The following is a 27330-nucleotide window of genomic DNA, read 5'->3' on the forward strand; positions in this document are numbered from 1 at the left end:
TGTGACCACCAAAAATATCTTTAGACATTGTCAAATGTCCCCTGAGGGACGGGGTGGGGGATAGAAATTGCCCTCAGTGGAAACCCACTGGTGAAAACTGAATGCAGTGAGGCGCCCCCGCCCCGCCCTTGGCAGGTTCCTATAGCACATAAGCAGCACTCAGTAAGAGGTGCTCGTGGTGTCAGTTTCAATCTTTCAACTCTCCATTCTCATGCTACAACACCTTCCCCCTTTCATCTCTTTTTTCTTTAAATTTGGAACCCATCCTCTTCTTTCTGCCTCAGGGCCTTTGCACGGGCTGTTCTCGCCACCTTGAATGCCCTCCCAGGTGAGCTAACTTGAGCTCTTCCCTCAGTCACCACTGAGGCCTGGATACCGCTGTGGCAGCCATGCCTTCAGCAGCAGCCCCTGCTCAGCCTCTCCTAGCTCTCTCCTGCATCCACCTCTCCATGTGTGTGGGCAAGGCACACACGCTCCTCTCTCCCCTGCGCCCAGCCCAGCATCAGGCACTTAGTAGTCATCCAATGAAGATTTGTCACAAAAAATGAATCACCAGCATTCCCTGCCCTCAGCCACGTGGGCAGCGTTCAGGCCTCGGGTCTCAGGGGAAGGGTCAGGAAAATGCACATCAAACAGCACCCTCCTTCCCTCAGGGGGCTCAGAGTAAGATGTTACTACAGAAAGAGCAAGGGATATGGTTTCAGCACCCCCCCCACCGCCCCCGTGGGGCCATCTCTGGGGTGGAACAGAATGGGGTGGACCCTCGGAAGGTCCCACTCAGGAAAGCTTCCCGGAGGAGGGGAAAGAGAAGAGTGTTGGCACAAGGGGAGCAGCAGTGTGCTGGATGCCTGCGCCCCTAGAGCTCAGGGGAAGACTCAGCGAAAGGGGCAAAGCTGGGGCAGGGCAAGCTAGGAGAGGAAGGCTGGCTTGTTTCTGCTCTCGCTCGGAGCCCTGGGCAGAGAGAGCCAGGCTGCAGTGGCAGCTGATGCCTTGCTTTCTGTCCCCCCTCTTCCCCCCCGCCAACTCCACGCACTCGCTCTTCCCCAGCCCCACCAGGCCCCGGGCATTGGGTTTCCCACAGCCACATTCCTGCCTTCATAGCTCATGCCGATGCGACTCCCAGACTGTGGTCTGTGGCCACACACTCCATCTTGGGGCTAGCTGTGTAAGGGATCCTGCCGGTCGCCCAGGGGACTGGGCAGCATCCAACCCGCCACTGCCCGGCTGGCGGCCATGGCTCCCGGGAAGAGCCTGAGCTTAGGAGTGCGAGGAATTCTCTCCCTCCCAGATGGTGCAGGGCTGCCCCCAGGGGTCCCCAGAGCCAGTGGCCAAACCCACCTTATCTGCTGAGGACTCCTGCCCCGGGGCCTTGGTGTGGCCACGACACCAGGAAGAGGTGGGCAGGTTCTGGGAAAAGAAGCAGCCTACAAAGGGAAGGGGACCCCATGGCCCACCTAAATTGGGTCCAAGACCAAGCACCAGACCGCTATCGTGTCTGAAATTCCCCCTGTCCCACTGGTTGTCTGTCACACACACACCTCCTCACTTTGGCAGTGGTGCGACACCTCATCCATACAGGGCCCAGAGATCTGGCTCAGGATCTACAACCCAGAGGCAGGACGGAGGATGAAGGGGCAAGACCAGTGGTGGATGCAGCAAGAAGACAGGCTGAGCAGAGGGTCCCTGGGGCTGAGCAGGCAGAGGACAGAGTCCCCGCAGCCAGACCATGATGGTCAGGAAGGAAACAACAGAGCCTCGGCAGTATCTCAGGGGGCTATCGGGACACCCTCCGTCCCATCAGAGTCAAGCAGGTGGGTCTCAGGGGCCAGCCGCCCTCCTGGCTTCCCGGGAAGGGCTCAGTTCCAGTGCCTGATGGACCCAGAGAGCACAGGGGACAGAGCTATTGGGAAGAATGCACTATACCACTCTGCTGCTACTATCTCTTATGTAAACAGGACCAGGGCGCCCAGAGCAGTAAGGGCTGGAGCTGGCCCACATGGCTCAGAAGAGCAGATTAGTAAGCTTTCAGGCATATTGCAAGCTGGCTGTTAAACACGGCCATTTGTAACAACTGAATCATATAAACTTATAATTATGGAAATTTTTTTTAAAAACAGAGGTGATAAGGGCACCTGGGTGGCTCAATCAGTTATGCATCTGACTCATGATTTCGGCTCAGGTTGTGATCTCGGGGTGATGGGATCAAGCCCCGCTTTGGGCTCTGTGCTGGGCGTGGCGCCTGCTTGAGATTCCCTCTCTCCCTCTCCCTCCACCCTTCCCCCACCCTCTAAAATAAATAAATAAATCTTTTTTTAAAAAGGTGATAAATACTCAAACTCATCACTTCTTAATTATTTTACTTTTGACTATTGTTCCGCTCCTGAGGTTATTTACATCTAATATATCTGTGGGCTGGAAATACTATATAACCACCTGCCATTGCTCGTCTCCTCCCATCTCCACTCAGCAATGTCTCATTGCTAGCTCGAAATCAGCCACAGCAGGGATATTTACACCACGGAAACCAGCAAGTACTACAAACCAGACTGGGTTTGTTTTTTGGATTTTTTTTTTTATTTTCTGGAGAACCAGTTATTAAACACTGACCAGCATGCCCTAGGGTGAACTGCCAGGACCTCTTCCTCACTACTGGCTTTGCTGGGACAACCAAATAACCAACAGCCACGTAGGGTAGTATGCTATAAACTCTGAACCACCCCACTGTTATCCCTAGAATTTTTCTTAATGCTCGTGTGAGGAAACACCCCTAGAATCACTATGACCTGCCTTCTCTGTACCTCCGTTTGCTCATCTGTGAACTGGGAGTAGTGATAAACCCTATCTCCTAGGACTGCGGGGGGCATGAAAGGAGATAATACACAAACAGGGCAGAGTAATGCCTGGTCCAGGCACATGCTCTAGAACAGCTGGTAAACGCTGTTCAGAGAGAGCCAGGGAGTAAATCCATTCACCTTTGCAGGGCAGCTGCCCCTGTAGCAGACAGTAGCCACAGAATGCAGACACGAATGAGCCCGGGCACTTGCCAATAAAGCCCTGTCTACGCAAAACGGCCAAGGACAGATTAGGCTTGTAGGCTAAGGCTTGCCGACCCCTGCTCTGGAAGGGGAGGTTATTATTTTTGCTGTGTTATTATCAGCCCTATCCTGAAAGTGAAAAAACTGGGGCCCAGAGAGGTCAATACCTTCCCTAGGGTTGCACAGCAAAATTAACTGACAGAGCCGGGGGGCCCCCCAACAGCCCCTCCGGGCTCTTCCCAGCTTCAGCTTCCCCATCAGAACTCAGCACCTGAGCAGGGCTCCAGGGCAGGACAGGGCTGAGCGCCAAGTCAGGGCCTTAGGGAGCCCAGGGCCCACGTCACTGCCCTGGCCGCCCAGCCTGAACTTCCAGGGAAAGCCCACAGAGGCTAGCAGGCCAGGCCGAAGGAGGAGAACACTTTAAAAGAGGCAACTCGGGAACACAGGCCTCCCTTCCTAATCAGGGCTGATTGCAACTTTAAGTAGAATAGCAGGCAGCGGTGCAACCCCATGTAATTTACAGCTGGAGCCGGGGCTTGGAAGCAGCTGCAAGAATCCTTGCAAAACTACCGGCCAGCCCCCGGGGAGCTTGGGAATGGAATCAGGAAACCTGGAGAATCCGCGGTGCCACGTGTGGGCTGGCGCAGGCGTCTGTGTGTATGCGAGTGTGTGCGTGCACACGTGCCCCTCTTGACTTCCCGTGTGTCCAAATGTGGAGGTTGCAGAGAACACTCAAGCAGGTTCTACCCCGTGCCAGAGCGCCTCCGTAATCAGGACGACCGTACATCCCACTTTGTCTGGGACGGCCCCAGCTTACGCCTGTTTCCCAGCATGACTGGGACAATAAGTTATAGGGTCACCCTAGCAATTGTGGATGCAGACCCCAGTGCATTTACAATAACACACACGGGGCCCCCACCGTGTCTGCCCAGCTGTGACACACACACTCCTCGGCACCCGTGCACCCCCATGTGCTGGCATTTTGTCTCAGGTACACAGACACACAGTTGGACCCTCCAGACTTCAGCATCCAAGTCTGGAGTGAGACAGATCCTGGGGTCCACCAATTTCAAGGAATTACCCAAATGGTCCTTCCATGGGGGGGCAGCAAGAGGGGCAGGGAGGTCCCTGCTTGAGAGGCCAGCCAGCCTCCAATTAGCTCCTGCTTGCACAAAACCAGGTATAGAACAGGTGCTCAATTAGCATATTCAAGAAACAGAATCCAGGGAAACATGGAATCACCTCCCCCACCTAAGCAGACCCAGCAGGGATTTGGTTTACTTAATGAGGCAAACCCCTCTCACCTCCCGGATGCTGCCCTTGGTCCAAGTGCCCACTCTAGGAACTAGGCCCGGGTACTCTGCGTACAGCAGGGCTTCAGCCAGGTGCAGAGACGGCCCCTCCCCTCCTCACCCACATCTGACCTCCTTTTCAGGCAGCTCAAATCCCAAATTACTCCTCTCTGGCACCAGCCTTTCCCTGACCCCCCTCCCAGCACTTCCGACTCGCAGCTGCCCATCTCTGCCCTTAGGCTGGGGCTTGGCATCTCAGGCCTGTCTCCGTAGATCCTCTCCACTTCCGGTCAGGACTCAGACTTCAGACGACCAACCGGAGGCTTCTCAGGGTGGGGGTCGCGGTGCCAGCTCCCCTCTAGCAGCCCTACTGTTCCAGAGAAGCCAAGCCACATGGCTGCATGGGAAAAGTAATGCCAACAGCCGAGGGTTCCAGCCAGCTGCCCAGCACCCTCCCTAGGACCCCACTCGAGGGCCTTCTCTAGGAGGACATTATGCCCTAATGGGAGTGGGAATATGGGGAATATGAACTTGGGGACAGAGGACAGAAGAGCCCATTGTCTGGTCTTGGTTCTAAAACTGACTCATACTGTGCCAGTGGGCAAACCCCTTCTCAGGCCTCAGTTTCTTCTGGAGTAATATTAGGGGCTCAGAGTTGTTCTAGAACAGCACTGTCCAACAGAACTTTCTGCAATGATGAAACTGTTCTATAGCTTCACGGTCCAATATGGTAGCCATGAGCCTGGTGTGGCTCTCGAGCACCTGAAATGTGGTTGGTGTGACTGAGGAACTAAACTGTCTTATTTTAATAACTTTAAATGTAAGTTGAAATACTCTCATGCAGCTAGTGGTTACTGTGTTAGACAGTGCAGTTATGGAACCTCAGTCTCCCCAACTGTAAAATGGGTATAATAATAGAATTCAGTCTTCTGGGGTCACTGTGAGGATAAAAAGAGACCATGCACAAAAGCTTTCAGCCTGATCTTTGGCACATGGTAAAATGGATTTCAGTGATTCTTCTCCTCTTTGGGCTCCCAAATTCCCTTGAGAATTGGAGAAAACCACAGACCTTAAGCCAGAATTTACACATCACAGATACACACGCCCACAGTGCACATACACACGTTATCACACATGCACACACATCGTACTCGTTCATACACATGTGCACATACATATCACACACACAGGCATGTTGCACACATATTGTGTGTGCGCACACATCATCCATGTGCTTACACATCAGACACACTTGCATACACGGATCACACCCGCACACCCACAACTATGCATCCAATTTCAAGGGGATCCAAAGCCAGGTGGAGAGCACCTTTTGAACATGGAAGTTCCTTCCAGCTCTAAAAATCTCCAAGGCTCTGAGCACATGTTGCCGAGTCTCTGTCTCCTTCCCTCCTGCCCAGGCTCAGGCATCTCAGAAAACCCTTCCTAACACTCCGGGCCAAGCACAGAGGCAGGGCTCTGGAAAAATCCTCGCGCATGGAGGGCAGGCCCAGGGCAAGGGCGACAGGATGGATTCTGTGAGCTCATCCCAGCAGCCGTCACCAGAGTTCCCAGAGAGGCTGGTGGCGTCGGGCAGGGGTGCCTGGGTGGGAGCCGCCGGTGGCGGCAGCAAGGGGTGTGGGGCGAGGAGAGGGAGGCTGGATGGAACGCGCTATAATAGCCGCTTTGTGCTCTGCTTCCCAGCTCCCTGGGAACGCCAGGAAGATTATGAAACCGGTGTCTTTGGGAATGCCAGGATATTAGCTGGAAAAAGAATAATACGAAAATAAAATAATGCTCGGGATGGAGACAGCAGACGATTAGCAGACGGAGCCAGGGCCTCCCGCTCCACAGAGGGAGCCAGGCTTGGCCCCAGCAGAAGGTTTCAGGGAAAGACTGCCCGTGCTAATGAACAGACAGGGCCTGCCTTCCAGCAAGATGTCTTCAGGAGGGCAACTGGCAAGCAAGGCGCAGCCTGCTGGTGGACCAGAGGGCCAGGAGAGGGGTGGAAGGAGGCAAGGGGGCACCACAGGCCTGGTCCTCGGGCCCCGGCATCCAGAAATGTCAGATTACCAGGAAGACCACCTGGTCACCACCCACGGTGCTTCCCTAGACTTCTTCAAGGTCTGCCTCCCAACATCCTTCTCCAAGAAGCCTCCCTCATTAGACACCATCATTCTTGGCCAGAGCATTCATGGCAGATCCTTATTCTGCCCTCCAGCACCTCAAAGATGCAGATCCTACTGGGTTCATTTGTACTCACATGGGAATGCCTCTCTTCCTCATCAGACAACAGTTCCCCACAGGCCAGGCCTCCACCATCAGATCAGGGGATCATTAGAAGCAAAGATCACTGTTCTCTCACCAGGAAGCAAGGAGAACACGTCATCATTCCCTGCTCCCCTCTCTAGGACCCTGGCCACACACCTTCACCCAGTCATGGATACGCCCTGCCTCTCTCAGAAAGGCATCCAAGTGGGGGGGAGCAGGGCAATGTGACCACCTCCCTCATCTTCCTGATGCCCGACGTGCCTCACATCCTCGCCCCTCAAAGGTGGTCCTTGGACCAGCAGCACTGACATCACTGGAGTCCTCTTAGAAACGCAGACTCTCAGGTTCACCCAGACACGGAATCCCGAGTGCACGTTTTAACAAGACCCCCACATCGCTCCTATGTTCACTCAGCCTGAGAAGCACTTCCTTACATGCGTCAGGTGGGTCCCCCTTACAATGACTCTAGGATGCAGTGACTTTCACAGACGAGGTAACAGAGTTGCTAAAAGGGTAAGTGACCTGTCCTCAGCTAGGAAAGAGAGGAAGCAGAATTCAGACCAAATCTGCTCCACTCTGAAGCCTCACCTATCCCACCATGCTCCAGCCAAGAGAATCAGCAGACATCAGTGACCAGTGGACAAGGCCAGCACCCAAGACAGTAGCGGGGTCCGGGCACCCAGAGAACCCTACCATCTGCTCCCATGATGCAGGCTGGATGTTAGTCCCAGTGCCATCAGTACCTCCCAGGACGAAGGACAGCAGATTCGGGGACAGAAGCACATCTAGGTGACCATGAAGGAGAGGGTGTGTGTGTGTGTGTTGGTGCTGATGGAGGTTCGAGTCACTGAAGTACAGAGTGGTCCAGACAGTTACTGTCAAAGGGGCCAGTGGCCCTGTCCAAATGCTGGCCACACCTAAGGACTTTCCAAAACTGTGTCCTCCAACTCCAGGTCTGTGGGATCCAGCCTCTCCAACCACTGTCTGCCCCTGGTTCTCTGTGTCAGCCAAGCTCCCCCAGGACTCAGAGGGCTTCCCTATGTTGGTTTCTGCTGCATAGCACAGGCAAGGCACATCTGCTTCACAATCAACCACCTCCCCACGTCTGTTGACTTGACATTTGATTTCAATGCTCCCTCACGACATTTTCTCCCACATAAAGAATAAACGGATTGGTTTCTGTTTCTGGGAAGTGCCCCCCTTCATTCTCCCAGTCACCGAGCCATGAAAGCTTGGCAGTGGAGCCCCAGCCTTGCTCATCTTCTTCCCCCAGATCCTGGCCAGCCCCAGAACCCATCCACACTGCTGTCCATGTGTCTCTGGCTACCTCTGGCCTCGCGTCCTCTCTCCCACGGCCCTGGCCTCCCTGCCCTGGGCGGCCTGGCAAGCAACTGCCAGATCCGCCTCCTTCACACAGCACTTAACCATGTGTGTCAGACCTGCCAGGGCCAACCATGAACTCATCGCGGCCCCAGGCCCACCCCACCCACCCTGTGGCCCGGCGATGGGAGAAGCCCTACCATGCACCCAGCAGAGCCTCTGGGCCCATCTGACCCTCCCCAAACTCTGTACTTCCCTCTACTCCAGCCCCCAGCTCCCACCCCAGATGGTCACCTCATCCCAGATCACTAACCGAGACTCCTGATGGTCTCCTGATGGTTTCCACTCTTCCACCCTAACCAGCCTCCATGGCTACTTGACTAACGGCCCTGAAGCCCAGGTCGGACCAGAGCACTCCTCTGCTCAACAACCCACACCGGCTCCCTATTGCTCATTGAACAGAGTCCTGTGGCCATCATCAGTAGCTCTTTGCCCAGCACTGTTTGCAGGGTTTTTTTTTTTTCCTTTCCAGACGCTCTTCTCTGCATCCTGATGGTGCTGTCAACTACAGAAAAGGGGCATGACCCAGCATGGCCAATCAGAACATTCCATTCCTCACCCTCAGGCTGGCATGGGCACATGGCCACGAGAGCCAGTCAGTCACACCCAAGACTGTCACGGCATTATAGAGAAAACAGCACTCTCCCCTCTGGTCTCCAGCTGTGAGGGAAACAGAGGATGCCGGGTGGGCTGTGCTATTTCACCTAGCAGGGCTTTGCTGGCTGTAAAGTTGATGTCGGCGCCATCTTTGTTACCACCCAGAGTGAGCCAGTGTGAGAACGAGGCCAAGACAGAGGAGCAAGTCAGAGACAGAGTCCCAGGGATACTTGGCGAACCCCCATTTCCTGCCAGACCTAATGCCTGCTTTGCCCCTTGGGCTCTCCTGTCCGTCTGAGCCCTTAAACTCCTTTTCTCTCTGTAACCCATTTCACTGAGTTTCTATTCCTTAGGGTACCTACCCAGGCTTCTCAGACCCTGACTCTGAGCTCTGCCAAGGCCTTTATCCCCCCATCCCTCAGCTGGAGCCACAAGCCCACCCCCAGGCCCTGCCCTGTGCCCAGGCCAGGCCCTTTCTGACAGGACAAAGGGGGTCAGCGCATACCAGCACTGCCCCATGAGACCTCCAGCTGGGGCTGCTCCAGCTGGGACAGCAACTTCCTCCCGCTCAGCCGAGCACAAGCCCAGCAGCCCAGAGCTCTGCCGTCTCCTTCCAGCCACCCCACAACTTGGCCCCAAGACATCATCAGACATCTGGCATTATCTGGCCCCCAGGGGGTTTCCTCTCCCATACTGCCACCCCTGGACCTGGCCCACCATCAAGGACTGAGAGGGATGGAACCCCCTCAGACCATCACCAGTCTCAACTCCCTTCCCCGTATCCATCCTGTCAGATCCTGGGCCTGTCCTCTGTACTCCCTGGCTCAGGACAAAGCCCCAGTGGTCCTCCCTCCGACCAAATCCTCACATACATGCGCACAAACACACACACACACACACAAAACTGGTGCACATGGACACACTCAGATCCCATCAGCTTTCAAAGCTGGTGGAACCTGCTCTCTGAGTCACAGTCCAAAACCCCAGGGGCTGGGCAGTCCTGGCTGGATTTCAGAGGAAGGGCCTCATGCTGGGCATCTCCTCCCACCTCCAGGAATCCCCAGACCAAAACAGAGTGGAGAATGACCCTACTCAGACTGTCCAGGAAGGGCCTGCTCATCTTTTGGGGGAACACATCAGCCAGACCCTGGTAACCTCGAGCTGACCCCAATTTTACTGGCTCCAGAAAGTGTACTCTAAGTCAGGACCACCAGCCTGAGGTTCAGTTTCTGAGGTACATCTCTCCCCCAAAATCTCAGGGATGCCATGAGACGGCTTCGGTCCAACCAAGGAGGACTCGTGTCCAACCAAGGACATTCAGGGGTCGTCAGACCTCTCTGGCTACTCCCAGGGGCTAGGCCAAAGCCTCTCAGACCCACCCTGTGGCAGCCAGGCTCTTCGAGGAGAACCAGGTCCCTTGGCTCCAGTCAGAGGTCAGACCCGTGACCTCAGTCGGACCGAGACCCTCTCTGCCTGCTTCCCTCTTGACCACACAAAGAAGCAGCAGGTCTCCCAGTGCCAAGAAGGAGCTGTTTTATATTAGGAGGACACCCAGACTACCATCCACTTTCCCCACAGGCGACCCAAAGGAACTAAAGCCAAGGTGACCAGCCGATGTTCCCTCCAAAGTCCTATCCTGGGGGCTCCCGCTTCAGCCGTGAAGAACCCTGGGGAAGCAAGCCGCACCTCACTGACCCACCACAGGCCCAGGGACATACCAGAGCCCCCTCGAGGGCAAACACGGCGGCAGGCCCAGTCTTCTCCAGCGGCTCCATGCGGCGGCGCCAGCGGCGACGGCGGAACGCATCCGTCTTGCGGTACTCCAGGTGGAATTTCCAGCCGAAGAGCGAGGCGTACTCCCAGCCCTCACCCTCGGCCTCCGCCTGCCTGTGCTGCATGGGGACAACAGGACGGACTCAGGCCCTGCTTGGCGGCCCACGGGGAGACCCTGGGCTGGGCTCCTGCGGCACCTGTCCCCTCTCTGGCCTGCCCTCCACGATTCCCCACCCACTCCACACCAGCACCCTCCAGGTGGGAACAGCTGGGAAGGCCACCTGGAGGAGGGGGGCCCTGAGCCGCTTCTGCAATGACAGGAGTCCAGGTCGGAAAATCAGGGGGAGAAGAGGCTCCCTGGGCTGTGGGGATCTGAGGAGCCGGAGAGGGCAGATAGGCTAAAGCAGCAATGAAAACCCTGGGCTTTGGGTTTGTTTGTTTACTTGGATTACGGGTGGATTTCATGAATCCAAGGTTTTCTTGTCATTTCCCTGTTCTTCCTCACATCCCAGCTTATAAAAATAGAAGTGGGTCAATGAAGATTCTGTTTCCCGACCCCAGGCTATTTCTCCCCGAGGCTAGGCCTAGGTCAGCTGTGGAGGGCCCCCCTGGCATTTCCTCGAGAGGACCCTTTCCCAGGCCTGGAGGGAGGCCTCGAAGCCCCTTCTTATCCAGCTGATGACCGGACACTGTCCTCAGGTGCCCCTCGGGCTCCAGCCATGAACTAAGTAACAAGAGCCAGTCCTGGAGGGCAGCCACATCTCTCTCCGGGAGGGACGTCGGGGGTGACAGAGCGGGCGAGGCCCCCTGCCTGACAAGGTTCGCCTCCATCCCCTGGGTGCCCCTACAAGGAGAGTGGAGTCTGTCTGGTTCATGACACCACGAACAGTCTGTTGCCCTAAAACCTTGCTTCTCCCTGGACCCAGTGACATCCCTCTCTAGATTCTCTGTGCCCAAAGAGAAAGGAAGAAATTTGGGTCATGCCAAAGGCTACTCCTGGATTGGGGGAGGCCTGGCTCTTGGGCCAAAATTCAAATGCCTACTTAGGAAGGAAGAACAGGGCACAAGAGGGACTGGGGAGGCAGGCACTGAGGCTGTGCAGGACATGGGCATCTGGGGGACTCCAAGAGCAGGTGCGTGCATTGTGTTCACTCATATGTACCCACTCCACGCCTCTGTCCTGTAGGTATCTGGGCATGCCCGTGGGCATGTGTGCTTGCACTGCGGACACGTCCTCTGGTAAATGCTGACAGAGGCCACCGAGGCACCAGCCGGCAACATGGCGCATACATCCTCAGCAGCCTGGTGCCTATATCTTCTCCTGCTAGCTCCAGCAGGGACTTGCCCAGGCTGAAAGGAGCAGGCTCCATGGGGAGGAGACGGGCCTCAGCCCACTCCCAGTAACTGCAGCCAATGATACAACCAAGAGGGTACAAACCCCAGCCCCCTTGCCTCCAGGTGAGGATGATTCTGTGGTCTCCAGGGTGCGCCCCTCCCCAAGCCACAGCTCAGGCCGTAACTGACTTGGCCTGAGCCCGAATCCTGGCTCCCCGCACTCCCGAGCACCCTGCTTCAATAAGCTCCATGCAGCCAAACCCCTGTCTCGGATTCTGCCTCCAGGACCCCAGGCCACAGACTCGGTCATCCATGTGTCTTCGCACCTTCTGGGTCTGTATGCAATCCCAAGTACTGTCTCCTTGCACAGTCACAAGCATCTGGGTGTGAGCATCCGGGGGTGTACCGGTATGATCTGCGTGGGTGCTGTGACCTGTGAGCAGCTGTGCATGCACTGGGTGTGATCTGTGAGCATCTCGAGGGAGCCCACATGCCTTACACATGTCCTGAGCACACATGCATGTGTCTTTGCACACAGGCGTGCACCTGTGCCCAGCTGGCCTCCCCCAACCAGCGCCTCACCCCCCCACCACCATCTGCTGGACTCACCCTCTTCAGGGCCTCCATCTGGCTCAGGTCCCTCCTGCGCAGGCGGACCCAGCGCCGCCGCCGGTGAGTGTAATACATCTTCTCAGCAGGAACCCAGTGCTTTGGCTTCCGATCCGGGGGGATGGTGATACTGTACTCCCAGCCTGGGGGAAGGGCGCCTGTCGGTCACTGCCCAGCCGTTCCCCATCTCTCCAGAGGCTATCTCTCCCTCCCGGGCACAGTCACAGGCTCATGAGTGATAATTGACTTAATTTGTAGCTGTAAGTGAGGGCCAATCCAGGAAGTCCCCCAGAGGAAGAAGCCTAGTGAAGGCCAGTGTCCCAGGGCACGAGGCCTGCACTCAGCTGTCCCACCAGCACGCCTCTTGAGCTTGCTGGGGTATGTCTCACCGGGCTCCATGTGCTGCCCACCTTGCTCATCAACAGCCCGATTGAGGTCCGTGGACCACTCTTCATCTTCCCACTTCCAGCCCAGTGGGCACTCAATGTCATCCTTGGGAAGCACCTTCTCCCCATTCTAGGGCAACACAGGACAGGCAAGCATTGAGAAGAGACAGATGTCATCAGGGAAGCAGAAAAGATGCAACTTGACAACCTACATCCTTGAAGCCCCAGGTGGGACTCCAGATCAGTGTCCTATCCGCCCTGGACCTCACACATCCCTCTGGAAACCAGAGCATGAAGATGGGGACATGGGAGCAGGGGAGAAAACATCCCATCTTCTCTGAGCCATAGGCCCCTCCTGAGCCCCAAGGTCCAGGACCCCAGGAAAGCAAAGCCCACCTGTCGCTGGAGCACCCACTTACTACATCTGTGTAGTTGTCACTCATGTAGATCCACTGGCCTCCAGGGAGCCGGGTCTGGTTCTCAAACACCTCCTCCACAAAACTCAGGTGGCCCGCGTCAGTGTCATGGAGCAGCCTGGGGGTGGAGGGGGTGGGGGGGTCAGAACCTTTGCTGAAGAGATCCCTCCCACACCCACCGCCTCCAGCAGAGCACCCCGGGGCCTCAGCCAAGCTTCCTGCATCAGCCTCACCCCACCAACAACAAGAAGGTGGAGAGGAGAGGGAAAGGAGGGGCAGAGAGTCACAGGTGGAGAGTGAAAGGAGACCCAGGGGGACCTAGAGACACTCCCAGACAGAAGAATATACCAGCACCCAAGATAAAGAAAGAGAAAGAGGGCGCCTGGGTGGCTCAGTTGGTTAAGCGACTGCCTTTGGCTCAGGTCATGATCCTGGAGTCCCGGGATCGAGTCCCGCATCGGGCTCCCTGCTCGGCAGGGAGTCTGCTTCTCCCTCTGACCCTCCTCCCTCTCATGTGCTCTGTCTCTCATTCTCTCTCTCTCAAATAAATAAATAAAATCTTTAAAAAAAAAAAAAAAAAGAAAGAGAAAGACACCAAAAAGAGAAAGGAAGCCGAAGATACCAAAAGCCCGGTGGGTCACTGAAGCTCAACAGGTGGACAGTTGTTGAAATGTAAAATGTGATCAAAGCTTGTACACTTAAGATTTGCATACGTACTTGATATATGTTATACCTCAATTTAAACAAAGAAAAGGAAAGAAACCCAGTTGAACATCAACCAAACAGGAAATGAGAGAGGAGAAAGGGGTAGGGACAGTGTTGCAGCCAGACGGCCTTGTTCTGAGAGGTCCAGAGAGAGAGGAGAAGCCTCAGGCACGGGAAGGAGGAAGCAGGCTGTAGCATCCGGGAGAAGGTGGCAATGAAAGGATGCAAAGTCAAACGGAGGCCAACTTTAGTTTAATAGTAAAGGACTTTCCCATTGTTAGAGCCCTTCCAGAAACAATGCCGCCTAGCAAGCCCCTAGCCCTGGAAGAGTTCAAGTGGGAGCCCCTGTGACCAGCGTAGGGGCAGGAGGTGCAAGGACAGCAATTAATAGGACTGTGGTCTTCCAGAGAAAGGACCGGGGCAGAGGGGGCCCCCCAGCCTCCCTGCCCAGGACTCACGTCTTCTCTGGACACACGAACCAGTCTCCAGCCCAGGTCCAGCCAGCCGAGGGGCGGAAGCTATCCTTGGGGAGCTTGATCTTGCCCGTGACATCAGAAAACTTGGGGTAGGTAAGGCCTGTCGTGCCCCAGTTCCCAACGAGGGCCAGTTTGGTCTGGTTCTCATACTGGAGAGTAAGCAATAAAGAGAAGTGAGTAGGGCCCAGCGCAGTTTGGGGGACAGGGGGCAGGCAGGGGCAGGCTAGCAAGCACTCACGGTTTCAGCAAAGACGGACAGCTTTCCCTCAGCAAACTGGTTGAACTCCTTCTCATCCACAGAAAGCCCAAACCAGAGCTTCACCCGTATCTGCACTGGCATCCGGGCTCCGGGTACCCCCTCCATGGGATACTGGGTACCAGAGAAAGACAGAAACCCACAGTCCCCTTTAAGATCAGGATGTCCCCACTGAGGCGGGCTGGGGGGTCCTCCAGGGCCTGGGCCCAGCAGCCTGACACCCTTAGATATTTGTCCTGTTGGAGGACTTACCAGAATTTCACAGAACGGGAACGTATAATTAAGAAGGCTTCTCCACACCTGCCAAGATTCCTTCTCTCCAAAGAAGACTGCATCATCCCCACCTATGTACTCTCTGTGAAGCCGAGCCAGGCCTAGACCAGGTCCCCCATTCTCCCCTCTCCCACCACATCTCCATTTCTGTTCTCTTCTAGAATGACCCTGCCCAGTGGAATTTTCTGCTACAAAACGGTTTAACACCGCACGGTCCAATATGGTAGCGCTAGCCCCATGTGGTGATGGAGCACTTGAAATGCAGCTAGAGCGACTAAGGAACTAAATTTTCAGTTTTATTTCATTTTAGTTAATTTAAATTTAAATAGCCCCTTACGGCGGCCATATTGGACAGTGCAGTTCTAGAACACATCTCTGAAGGAGATACAATGATCCAGGTCTGGAAGGGGAAGAGGTTAAGGCCTCCTCCTCAATTTTCAGTTTGGTTTGTTTTTTGGGGGGTGGGTGTTTTTGTTATTTTTGTCTTGGCTAGATGTTAGTGTGCCATCTGATATCGCTATCCTTTCAAGCGCTTATCAGCATGTTAACCACTAGTCACTGGTCCTCAATTGCTTATTACCTTGAAACTTTCAGAAGCTCTGCCAAAATGCAATAACCACAACAACCCAACATAAAACATTTACCCTCCACAACTACTTCACCGTTGGATTGAAATCAATGGTCGGATGTGGCCTGAGGAGCAGGAGCTCCTCACTCTCAGAACAACACACTGTCCCCTTGAGAAAGTAGCACATTAAGCCCCTGGGTTTCGTGAGCATGGGCCTAGAGGGGTACCTCCTCTGCAATAGGGCACTGAATGAGAGGAGAAAGGAACTCTGATGGCTTCAGAAGCAGAAAGGGGGGACCGAAGTAAGAGGTCACCAATAGGCTGGGGAGGCCCGGATCCCTCGAAGGAGAGCCCAGGCCAGGTAAGGGGAAAAGGAAGGGGTGTGGGGCCTACCAAGGCAATGACAGTCTCCCCCTTCACCCAGCCTCTCTGCTTCTGGTTCATCCTCGGTGAAGCCTGGAGGAGGTCCTGACCCTGCATGTCATCCCCTGGCAACCTCCCATGACTGTTCACTTCAGCTGTCCCCTCCCTGGGGTGGTGAGTGGCCTTTTCCCTCCAAACCACCAGCCCCAGGGAGATGGCAGGAATGCCTGACCCCCCTTCCCCCTCCACCCCCAGTCTCTCCCCTGCCCTCCCCCAGACAGGGCCAGCCTGCCGGACCCAAAATAGCAACAGCAAATAAAGAAATGTCTAGTTTGGGGCTCCTCTCCCTCTCTACTGGTGCTCATTTTTTCCAACTTTGGTTTAAGTTAAGAAACACCACTGTTTTCTTGGTCTCTGCTTGCTGCCAACATTTTTGTAGAGCTTGCTCAGGAGCTACTGGCGGGGCTCATAAACTCAGTGGGGAAGACTTCGAGAAACAATTCGATATCTTTTTTTTTTTTTTTTTGCTTGGAATCGGGGAAAATTTTTCATTTGTGTTTCCCCAAGGATGCAGGGCCAAGGGGTCAGAGCCTGAAGCTCATCCCACTCAAGTGCATCCCCACCTGTGCTCTGGCCAGACAGCCTTCCCTGGTGAACCCCACGGCAATGTGGTAGCTCTTTGACTTCCTTTCCCTTCTGCCCTGCTTGGCGAGGAGCTGGCTGAGGAGATAGAAAGGCAGGATGCTAGGAGGTGAGGAAAGCACGGGGGACACGCCCCAGGTGGCATGTAGGCGAGCGGGGGGGCAGCCCACTGCCTGACACATCCCCACCCTCCTTCTAAGCAAAGCTGGCCTCTCCAATGAGCCTGAGTCCGGGTATCTGCTCACCTCTGCCTCTAGTTGTGCTGGAGCCTCCTCTCCCCAGGGAGCAAAGGAGCACCCCAGAAGAAAAAGGGAACAAGAGGGGAGAGAAACTGATATTCATTGATCACCTCGTTTCGGCAAGACCCATGACCTGTGTCACCTAATTCAACCCTCAAAACCTGTGAAGTGGGCAGCCTGATGCTCATGTTACAGGTGAGAAGACAGCCAGCAGTTCAGAGAGGTTAGGCAACCGACCCAAGGCCACACAGGCTTCCAGCCAACCCTGCCACCTGTCCACACACACTGTACTATTGAAACCTGCCCTCTCCACCCAGCCCAGGGCACAACAAGAAAGACTGGCCAATATATGAATGGGTTGACCGACAGGCACTCAGAGGTTCGAGGCTAGGGCTAGCCAACAACGACTTCCTGGAAGAGGAGAGGCCGGCGCTGGTCCCTGGTGTGGATGGAAGGAGGGGCCGGGAAGGGAAGGCTGAGAGCAAGGGGCTGGGGCAGATGGGCCAGCTGGGCTGAAGGCCAGCGGCTTATAACGCCCACAGAGCCATCTGGAGTCAGCGGTGAGTGGCAAGGGGCCGGCCTGCCTCCCAGGGCCACTCCTCCCCCAGCAGGACAGCCTCAGTGACAGCCCTCCAAACAGGGACCCTCCCCTAGGGCCCCAGGCGGTCACAGCCCAGGAAGGGATATTCCTGAATCGTGTCCTGGCCACCAGGCCACAGTACCCCCACCAAAACAGCCTTGGCTCTATGTCCCACATTAACCCAGAGAGGAGGAGAGGGGGTGCTCAGGCACCTGCTCACATCCCTGTCACCCAGCCCGAGGCTGGCCAGTACCATGAAAGAAGATGGATGGGGAGCAAGGGTGGGGTTGGAGGAGAAAGGGGAGAAGAGATGTGGGCAGGACAACATGAGGGGCCCTGGATTTCTTGCCCCCAGCTCCCGGATGGGCCAGAGCCACAGGCACCCTCAGTACCCAAACACCAGCCCTCCCACAGGGAAGAACCTGAACCTGAGCATGACTCCACATGGAGTCAAAGCCCTCGGGCAGGGCAAGGAGGTCTGTACCAGGGCTCTTAGGGGCTGGGGTGGGGGCTGAGGGCTGAACCCCCCTACCAGAGACCTGGCTATGAGGTCGAGAACAGCCTCGGCAGTCAGCCCCTCCCAGACAGCCTGGGGAGCGGGAGGAGGTAGGGAGCAGGGGACACAGACCCTGCCTCATTCATTTCCAGCACCCCGTGATTCCAGCTCTCACCTGCCAACTTTCTAGCCCAGGTGTGTGGGCTCTAGGGACTTGGCAGGGAAGAGAGAAGGGAAATGGTTTTACACAAAGCCCGCCACCCCTTCTGAGAGCCTACAGACTCTCAGTGCGATGGAGACCAGGAGGAGACATGAAAGGGGGAGGGAACTACCTGGGAGAAAATATGACCATGACTTGAGAAAAAGGAACCCACTTTGAGAAAGATGGTCTGCAGCTTCCCACAATTCTTGCCACAGTAGCTGGTGCCCCGGCGGGAGAAGAGGACCTCCTGTGCGGGCAGCCGCTGGTATGCCACTCGCTTGTCTCCCTGCAGCATCCAGATGATGATGTCGGGCAGGCTGTTCTGGGGCTGGAGAGAGGGTGGCAGTCAGGGCGGGGAAGGCCCAGAGCCCCACCATGAGCCACCTCTCCTCCCACTTCCAGCTCCCCCGCCGCCCACCCCCAAGAGCCTCCTTGAACCCCCCTACAGCTGGCTGGGCACCTCTGTCTTCCGCGGCTAGGAGCCCCCAAGCACGGGGCATGAGGCTGCCTCCGCTCACATGAGGAGCCTGCCAAAAATTCACTGAGCTGAGTTCACATTTTCTGGGAAGAGACACTCCGGCCTGGAGACCAGAGCTTATCTTCTTAGATCCCCTCCACTGGGCAGAGAGATGCTCCCGGGGGCGCAGAGATTGGAGGATTTGATTTGACCCGAGAGATGACATCACACTTAAGATGCTACCCTTCTTCCTCACCCGAGAGTAGCAGCGAATCCCCAGATGTGCCCTTTCCCGAAGGACACTCCCCCCGCAATAGCAGGGACTTGTGGGGTCTAGTCCTTTTCCGGGCATCATGACATTGGGCTCTGAAAATGGTGACCAGCCCAGAACAAAACCACAAGGCCTGAGCCCCTCAGAACCAGTAACTCTGAGTGAGAACCGTTGGGTACAGCCCACCTGCTTCCAAGGTCGGTGAGCAAAGTGTGCTCAGTGAGGTGGCGCACTGGGTCTCGAATCAGGGCCACGGCTGAGAGCATTTCACGGTTTCACTTACTCCCTGCAGCAAGGACAGGCAGCCCCATTTGCCAGTGAGGAAACTTAAGCTCAAAGAGGGTAGGAGCCAACCAGGTTTTTCTGCCTCCAAACAGTGGCTCCTAAGCATGATACCAGTGTGGTCCCCAGAGCAGCAGCTCCTGGGAACATGCTAGAAATGCAAATTCTCAGGCTCTCCCCGAGACACGCAGGGTCAGGCAGGGCTTGTAACCTGTTTTAACAAGCCCTTCAGGGGATTCTGATGCGCATTCAAATTTGAGAAAGACTCTCTCTGGGGTCTCTTGCAGTCAGGAGCCCCCATTTGACCTTGACCCCTCCCAGCTGTGGCACAATCTGTGCTGAGATTCCAGGGGCCATCTGGGCCAAGATGATGGAAGGCAGCCCTTGACCAGCCCAAGAGGATGGTCTGTAGCCGCTGCATGGGCTCAGCCTGTGGCTGGGCAACACAGTGTTTCCCCCAGGTAGCTGGCCACATGCCCAAAGCCCTGCTCAGGGACGAGTCCAAGGCTGACTTTCAGGGACCAACTTTTTGGGCTGTGTTCCCCTTCTGAACAGCCTCCCACCTCCCAGACCCCTCTCTCCTCTTCAACGACTCACTCCTCCAGAAGCCCCTCTCAGGCCCTGCCCTTTTCCACACTCCTTCTGGGGAAATCCTTCCTCACCGGCCCCACCGCCTCCGTAGGGGGACCACACACCTCTGGTCAGAGTGGGCAGCAGCTGGTCTGCCGGTGACATAGGAGCAGAACCTTGTCCTCGTTCTGGACAAACCTGTGGACGGCTCGCTTGCCCTGGGAACTGGGGTGAGGGTGGGGGTACATCTGACCTGGGGCAAGGAGGGGGGTGGTATGCAGGTGGGGACAAACAGCAGCCACTTCTCTCTGATTAGATACTACAAAGTTCACAGTTCCTGCAAATACAGCCTCCTCAGGCCTGGGGCTAGGAGGCAGCCAGGAGAGCAAGAAATACAGGGCCCCAGCAGAGGCAGGTTTGAGGCCAGGGGCGGACAGGTCCTGGTTGGTAGGGAGGAGTCAGGTCCCTGGGGAAGCAGGCCCCAGCACCGCACTCGGAGCCAGGTGCCTCGGGATGCTGGTCCGAGCTCCGTCTCTGACATACTTTGGGGACACTGATTGAGCACATGTCTTGAACATATTTGGGGGCATTGACTGAACACCCACTGCACACCAGGCTCTCAGCTAGACCCCATAATACCCAGTGTCCAGTTGCATCCTGTCTCCTCCTGCTGCAAATAGGGGACACTGAGGCTCAGAAAAATTGAGTCACCTGTCCAAGCTCACCCAGCAATGAAGCCAGAGTCGGATCATGGCCCAGACAGTCCCCGCGTCCCTCCCAGTTCCGATGGCTGCAGGCAGGACGGAGGACACCTTCCAGGGTTTCCTACCTCCTCGGCCAGGGCACGGAGACGTAGGAGCCAGTCTTCAGCCTGCTCCAGGGCGGCCGGGAGCCCGCTGTGCCCAAGCTTCAGGGCCAGCGCCGCCTCAGTCATCTGGCTTAGGTGACGGCTGCGCAGCCTGTACAGGTACTGGTCCAGGGGGGTGGCGGAGGGCATCTCGTGCACGTTGCCTAGGGGCTGGCTGCGAGGGACGGACAGATGGGATGAGCCCGGCACTCACGCACCCAGGTCCAGGCACACACGCTGTAGACACGCCTGTGCACAGACCCCCCCCCCAACAAACCCTACACCCTCAGCCTGCCTGCCGGGTGCCCCATGTGCCCTAGGTGCCTTCTCCAGCCTGACCCATCTCCATGTGACCTGCTCCATCCTCACCTCCTCCAGGAAGCCTTCCCTAACTACACTGGTGCGCGTGCCTCCTGCTCTGAAGTCCCTCAGCCCTCTATTCTGGAGCTGCCTGTTTGGAACTCAGGAGTTCTTTTGCACGTGCGTCCCCTCTGCCCAAATGACCGCAAACCCTCCGAGGGCCCAACAGGTCCCTCTGTGCCCCCTGCATCCTCCTAGAGCAGAGGCCAGAGTGCTAAGTTGCCCTGGGCTGAAATGAATCCGTTCTGTTGTACGCACACGTTCTTCAGGAAGGAAATTTATGGACCCCTGACAAGCCACTGCAGACGCTGTGGGGAGGCCAGCAGCCAGCAATACAGATGTGTCGACCTGGGGCAGCCCTGGGACACCCCTCCCGGAACCCTCTGTTTGGGAAGCCTTTGGAGAAAAGGTAGAGGGCACATATAGCCCCAGAAATCCAGCCGTAGGCCCCACATGGGGGTTGGTTTTAAACCCCATCCCGTTCCAGAGGCACAGAACTCTGACTCCCCCCCCAGTCCCACGGGCTCCCCAGATGTCCTCCTTCATATGGCTCTTCCTCACCATACCGAGCCTCTGGAGTCAGTCAATACACATGCAAGGTCAGGCGGGGAAGTTAGCGGGGGGACGTCTGTGTTCTCCCTCACCATGCAGGAGCCCTCTAGATGATCCCTGCTGTGGGGGGGGCTGCTCCAGGCCCCACGCCCCACCCCCACTGAGCCCTTGACTCCCAAACAGGACATCAGTCAAACCCGCTCCACCAGTTCTGCCCCCACCACTTGCAGCCCCCCCACCTCACACTCCCCTCCCCACAGTGTCTCGACTCCGGCTCCCGGCTGATTTATTTTTCTGCCAATTTCCCCGAGCTATGCAGAACCAATTACCGCCGGAGCGGAGCGGCACCGCCGCCGCCAGATACACCACTCTGGCAGGCCCTCGGCGCACTACATTTTTCCTGTTATTTTTTTTAATTGAATTTTTAGGGTGGGGGGAGCAGTACGCAAACTCCATCTCGGGAAACTTAAGCCCCGGGGCCTGTCTCAGGTCACGTACTGCACACCCTGTAGTAATATAATATTTACTGCCCCGAGGGTGCCGCGGATGGGGCTGCCCCAGGCCAGGAGAGGGGCGGCCTCCATCCCCAGCCCACTCGATTCGTGGCGGAGGGGCATGCCGGGTGGGTAAAGGGGGGCCTGGGCCAGAGTCCTGGGCTGGGGCCTGCCTGGGAAGGAGGCCTGAGTGGGCCTGAGGGCGGGGGCAGGCAGATCTGGAGTTGGATCTGCAGAGCTGAGCCAACCAGGGTGATTTATGTTCCCAGCCTGGGTCGGGAGCTGGGAGGGACTGCCATACAGACCACCAAAGGGAGATTTTCATGGAGGCCACCAGCCCAGCCAAGATTCCCCCGAAACAGCCGGGACCCGTGACTGCCACCAACAAGATGTCTTGGCCCTTTCCCGCCCCAGGAAAGCCCAAAGCAGCGGGGACTGAACGAAAGGGAGACTGGGAAGAGGAGGTCAGATGACATTGTGTCCCCACCCCAAACAAGGGCGGTCGCCCTGCCAACCCTGGCTGACTTGGAAAAGGTGGGCAGGCCCGGGGCAGCTCAGCGCAGGCTGAGAGCGGAGCTGGATGGCTCACAAAGTTGCTGCCGACCCCTGCGGGGACACGGGTGTCTATCAGGAACAGCCGCCCAGAAGGCACAGTGTCTAGCCTGAAAGATGAACTGGTCCAGGGGTCACTCGTTTCATTCCTCATGAACAACAGCTCTGTGGGTCCCGACAGCGCTGGGTCCGGAGCACCCAGAACAGAGAGGCAAACAGGCTAGATCCCCACTGAGCAGCCTCAGAGTCAGCAGTACTTCCTGGAGGAAGCGAGTCGGGCCAAGAAGAGCCAGATGGTGTTCTGGCCGAAGGAACAGAATGTGCACAAGACAAAGGCTCAGAGGCAGGAGGGAGCACGCATGGGGTCCCGAGAGCTGGACAAGCCAGCACAGAGGCTCCAAAGGGCCAGAGGGTAGGACTGCTGGGGTCCGTGAGGCAGTGAGGGAGTGGGACCCAAGAGGCCCATCTACCTGGATGAGAGCTGGGACTTTTCCTTGAAGGCAGTGGGAGCCGCTGAGGGCTGAAGCCGAGGCAGCATGGCCCAGTTTTAGGAAGACCCCAGAGAAGGAATGGGACGTGCTGGCAGACATCCAGGTAGAGAGGTGTAGTGGGCAGATGGGTGCGTGGGTCTAAGGATGAGAGGAGAAGGCTGGGCTGGAGGAGCAGAGGGGGCCCTCTGGCAGGGGGAGAGGGGCTAGGAGGGAGAGAAGCCAGGAAAAGAGAGGCTGTAGAAGGAAAGACACTGATTTGGGAGGTGGGACGGGGACTGGCCGAAGGAATGGGGAACAGCTAGCGGTCAGCTGTGACCCACTGGCTTGGGGCCCCGGCGCCTGGCTGCCCTGCTTGACAGCCCAGAGCTGGAGGTGAAGGCAGCCCTCTCGCTGCTGCCCCAGGGCTACTGGGGGCCTCAAGTGGTGCCTGAAGGAATCAGTCCTGATGTTTGGTATTCCTCCCTGGAGAACCATTTGTGCATTCCAAGAAGATGGGAAGCTTCCCTCCCCCCACTCCTCTTGACCTGGGACCACCCCAGCCACCTTCTATCCCCAGCAGAGTGACTCAAAGGGGACCAGGCTTTAGCAGAAGTGTGTTTAGCTGAATCCTCTGAGAACAGAGCTCTGAGAGGGGCAGTGAGGGCAGCCCAGGACTTGGGTCCCACCCGTCTTAGATGCTTCATGCACCTGACTACCTGCCAAGGTCCACATAACACATGAATCATGAGCGGTGCTGTGGGTATAACCCACCCTCCATACCCGGGCTGTCAGGCCAGGCCAGTGGTACACGGCGAGTCACTCTGAGCCCCTCCCCACGTTGACTGCACCCTTGTGTGCCCCTCCAGCCTCACTCTGTCCTCCAACCTCCAGACCACAGATGCCCTCAGGGACCTCTCACCAACACAGCCAGTCCTAAGCTCCTCATCTTCCCCAAAAGCTGCTCTTCTCCCACTGATCCCCTGAGAATGGCCCTGCTAGCCACCCAGCTGCTCTGGCCAGAACTGGAGGATCATTCTGCACCTTCCTTGGGCGCCCCCATCCAACCCACCAGCCAGTCCTGTTCATTAGAAAGTGATACAGCCAACAGACTCAGCCACTTATAGAAAAGTGAATCTGAGCAAGTTAATTAACCTCTCCGTGCCTCAATTTTCTCATCTATAAAATGTGGATCTCTCGGGGCGCCTGGGTGGCTCAGTCGTTAAGCGTCTGCCTTCGGCTCAGGTCATGATCTCAGGGTCCTGAGATCGAGCCCCACATCGGGCTCCCTGCTCGGCGGGAAGCCTGCTTCTCCCTCTCCCACTCCCCCTGCTTGTGTTCCCTCTCTCACTGTGTCTCTCTCTGTTAAATAAATAAATAAAATCTTTAAAAATAAAAAAAAATAAAAAAAAAAAATAAAATGTGGATCTCTCTATTTCCTAGCTCATAAGGTGCTTATGATTAGTTCATACATGTAAAGTGCTCATAAATAGCATCTCACACAGGAAGTGTTCGTTATGAGACTGCGATCATTATGATGCCCCCTAAAGAGTCTTGACTGCCCTCTGCCTCTCTCGGCCCCCAGCCCTCCCCATGTCCCTGGCTTAGGTAACACCTTTGTCCAAAATCCCCTCACCACCAGCACCACCAACCCATCCCTCACCCTGCAACCAGGACAAGTATCTGAACCATGGGGATCCCTATGCCCCCCCACCAAGCCGCCCAGGGCTGAGCTCACCTTAGCAGACCCCTCAGGCCTATCTATCCCACTTGGGCTTCCTCTTCCCCTGCCAACCCACGGAGGCGGCAGGCATTTCAGGCTTCGCACCTCTGCCTGGGCAGTCCCCGCTGCAAAGGCTGGTTCCTACTCCTCCTTCAGAGTTCACATAAGGAGCACCCCCCACTCCAGGAAGCTCCCCTGAATTGAGTCTGAGCATGATGGCATCTGCTCTGAGCTCTTGCAGCACACGCCTCTAACTCCCCAACACACTCTGCTTCGTTTGCTCACTTTTGCATCTGTCACCTCTAGAGGGGCTGAAGCTGCAGCCTTGTCAACATGCTTTAATCTCCACGAAGGTTTGGGGAATGCGTGAATGACCTGTCTGGAATTCCACCCCTAGGGTAGGGCTCTTTGGGGTAATGTTTTGTTTGATAAAGATGCACTTCCCAGTTGGGGTACAAAGGACAAGAAGGGGCTCTGCATCAGGCAGAGTGTGAAGGCACTTCTCAGACACTCAGCAGAAGGTGGGATGATAAGATTGAGGGGAGCCTAGAATACACTTTCATACATTTACCCTTAACCCACAGACAGTAGAAAAGCAACTATGTATCATTAAGTACATTTCACAGCTGAGAAAACTGAGATCCAGAGAAGTGAAGCTGCCCAAAGCCACAATGCTGGTTAAAGGGACAAGAACCTAAGTCTCCTGACATTTCTTCCTAATAGTAACTATAGTCACCATCTATTACATACTCTTCCTAAAGAGCCAAGCATTTTGCTTATGTGCTATCATAAGCAGTTATTCTTAACGTGAAGTTGAAGATGAGGAAAGCAAGGCTCAGAGCAGGTGGGTGGTGAGCCCCAAATCACCCAGCAGGGGAGGAGATGCCGAGATGCCTCCCCTTCCACTGGGCCTCTGAGCACCCCCATTCCCCATCACCCCCAGAGCCCTCTTTTCCTGAAGTCGATAGAAGGCTAAGTGGAAGCCATGGTCCCCGACATGGCCTTGGGGAGGAGGGGCACCGTCACCCCCACCAGCCAGCCCCTCCTGGAGATTCCATCAGGGAACTAAGAGGTCGGGGATCAGAGACACAATGCTCCCCATTCAGGTGAGCCGGACCGCCCCAGGCCCACAGCTGCCGCTGCTGCAGGGAGATTTATGACCTGCTCTAAATGTCACCTTTTCAACTCCCCTCTCTGGCTCCACCACCTTTGGACTCAGCACGGGCTGGACTGCTGGCCAAGCGTGGCTGGGGAGACGTGCCGCCGCTCACTGCCACACACGAACACTTCCAGGGAAAGGGCCTCGCTGAGCCAGGAGGGGAGGGCATGTGGGTGCCAGGCACCCCCTACCTGCAGTCTGAGATGAGCTCATCCATCAGCTGAGCCACCAGGGAGTCCACGTCCTCGGGGCTGCACTGTGCCTTCATGGCCAAGTGGACTTGCTCCAGGCCAGCTTCCTGTGGAACAGGCAGGCAAGGGTTGGACCATCCCCTGTGGGGTTGAAGGTATACACCAGACTCCCAACCCCTAGGCCCTGCCACCGAAATCTGAACCTAACTCCCTGAACCAAAGGAGAGAACCGTGAGAACAGAGAAGGCAGAGCCCAGATGCAACAGACCGAGATCTGTCTCACCTTGAGAACCTTTCAGGGCTCCCCACCCCAAACAGATCCAAATTCCCAAGCCTGGGACTCCAACCCCAGGCCTGGTCACAAGGACGTGATGCTGTGTGCAGGCTTCCACACAACTCTGCTGCATTCCACACTCCTCCCAGAGCCCCTCCAACAGGTCTGCCATCTCACAGGTGAGGGACCATCTGAGCCCACACCAGTCCCCACCTGAAATGTTCTATCCCTCCCAAATCGTCCTGCCCAAGCAGGTTCGATCCCCTCCTTCCTTCAGGAACACTCAGACCACCTCCAATAACAGAGTTCCCTCTCCAAACTCGTGGCCCAGTCACTCCCAGGTCACATCTGTCTCCTGCTGGAGCTCCTCAGCAGCCGTCTCCTGAGCTCAGCCCTGAGCTGGGGGAGCCCTCACAGAAAACCTGTCCAGTCAAGGGCTTGCCATTCAGGCCCCTCAGGTCCCCTCCCCACCCATCGGCCTCCCTAAGCATGTGCCATTCTGATGACAGGCCTTGGGAAGAACACACAGTTCCCGGCCCTCAGGGAGCATCCTGTCAGAGAATGGCCACCCCAGAAGCCCGACTTGCACAGCAAGGACTCCAAGTCCTCCAGAACCTGGGTGCTGGCTGCTCTCCTCCCTCCCCAAGAGCTGCCAGTCTCAGGAAGGCTGTCCACCATGCCTTCGCATAGGCCGGCATCCCCTCCCCACCCCTCCAAGACCACCGTCCCCCCCTCCCCCTCCCCTGTGCTCCTGGCTGTGCTCACCTCCGCACCCACCAACACACACCTGAGCCTCTGCAACGCCTTCCCACCACCCCACTGCTCCTGCCTTGCTCCCACAGCGCAGCCACACCTGCCTCCCCCGGGTTCCGTATCAGAAACACACAGACACAGCCCGGGGTCACCCCGAGGATCACCAGCTACCCACCCTTGGTCTATACACCTCTATCCACTTTGTTCTCCTCCACTCTCTGGCCGAGCGCCGGGCCCCCAGCTCTCAGCATCCATGGGGAACCCCCAGGGGACTCCCTGGTCACCTCCAAAGCACAATTCCCTGCCTGACCTCGTACACTGTGCTTCTCCCTGTCTTCCCAACTCCCCAGCCACCAAGTCCTTCTAGCCCCAGCCCTGCAACTTTGTCCCCGAGGTCCCCTCCCGCCCAGTGCTTGTCACTGCTCCCAGACCACTGCCATGGCACCCTAACAGGGCTCCTGCCTCCCATCTCCTCGCTGCCTCC

At 56.5% G+C, this 27330-nt stretch overlaps 1 protein-coding gene across 21 annotated transcripts in view; it reads right to left on the bottom strand.

The window, feature by feature from the left end:
* The window catches only part of DYSF (dysferlin), a 202329-nt gene that overhangs the window by 89402 nt on the left and 85597 nt on the right, over positions 1-27330 (bottom strand). For all 21 annotated transcript variants that reach the window (XM_078056412.1, XM_036118164.2, XM_036118158.2 and 18 more), the window contains 9 exons: positions 25820-25926; positions 20304-20496; positions 18067-18222; positions 14514-14645; positions 14258-14424; positions 13098-13212; positions 12703-12808; positions 12293-12435; positions 10294-10467 (listed from right to left, as the gene is read on the bottom strand). In XM_078056412.1, coding sequence (XP_077912538.1) covers positions 10294-10467; positions 12293-12435; positions 12703-12808; positions 13098-13212; positions 14258-14424; positions 14514-14645; positions 18067-18222; positions 20304-20496; positions 25820-25926 — 1293 coding nt within the window. The remainder of the gene's footprint in view (positions 1-10293; positions 10468-12292; positions 12436-12702; positions 12809-13097; positions 13213-14257; positions 14425-14513; positions 14646-18066; positions 18223-20303; positions 20497-25819; positions 25927-27330) is intronic.

This window comes from Halichoerus grypus, chromosome 10, assembly GCF_964656455.1.
Source record: "Halichoerus grypus chromosome 10, mHalGry1.hap1.1, whole genome shotgun sequence".
Taxonomy (NCBI): domain Eukaryota; kingdom Metazoa; phylum Chordata; class Mammalia; order Carnivora; family Phocidae; genus Halichoerus; species Halichoerus grypus.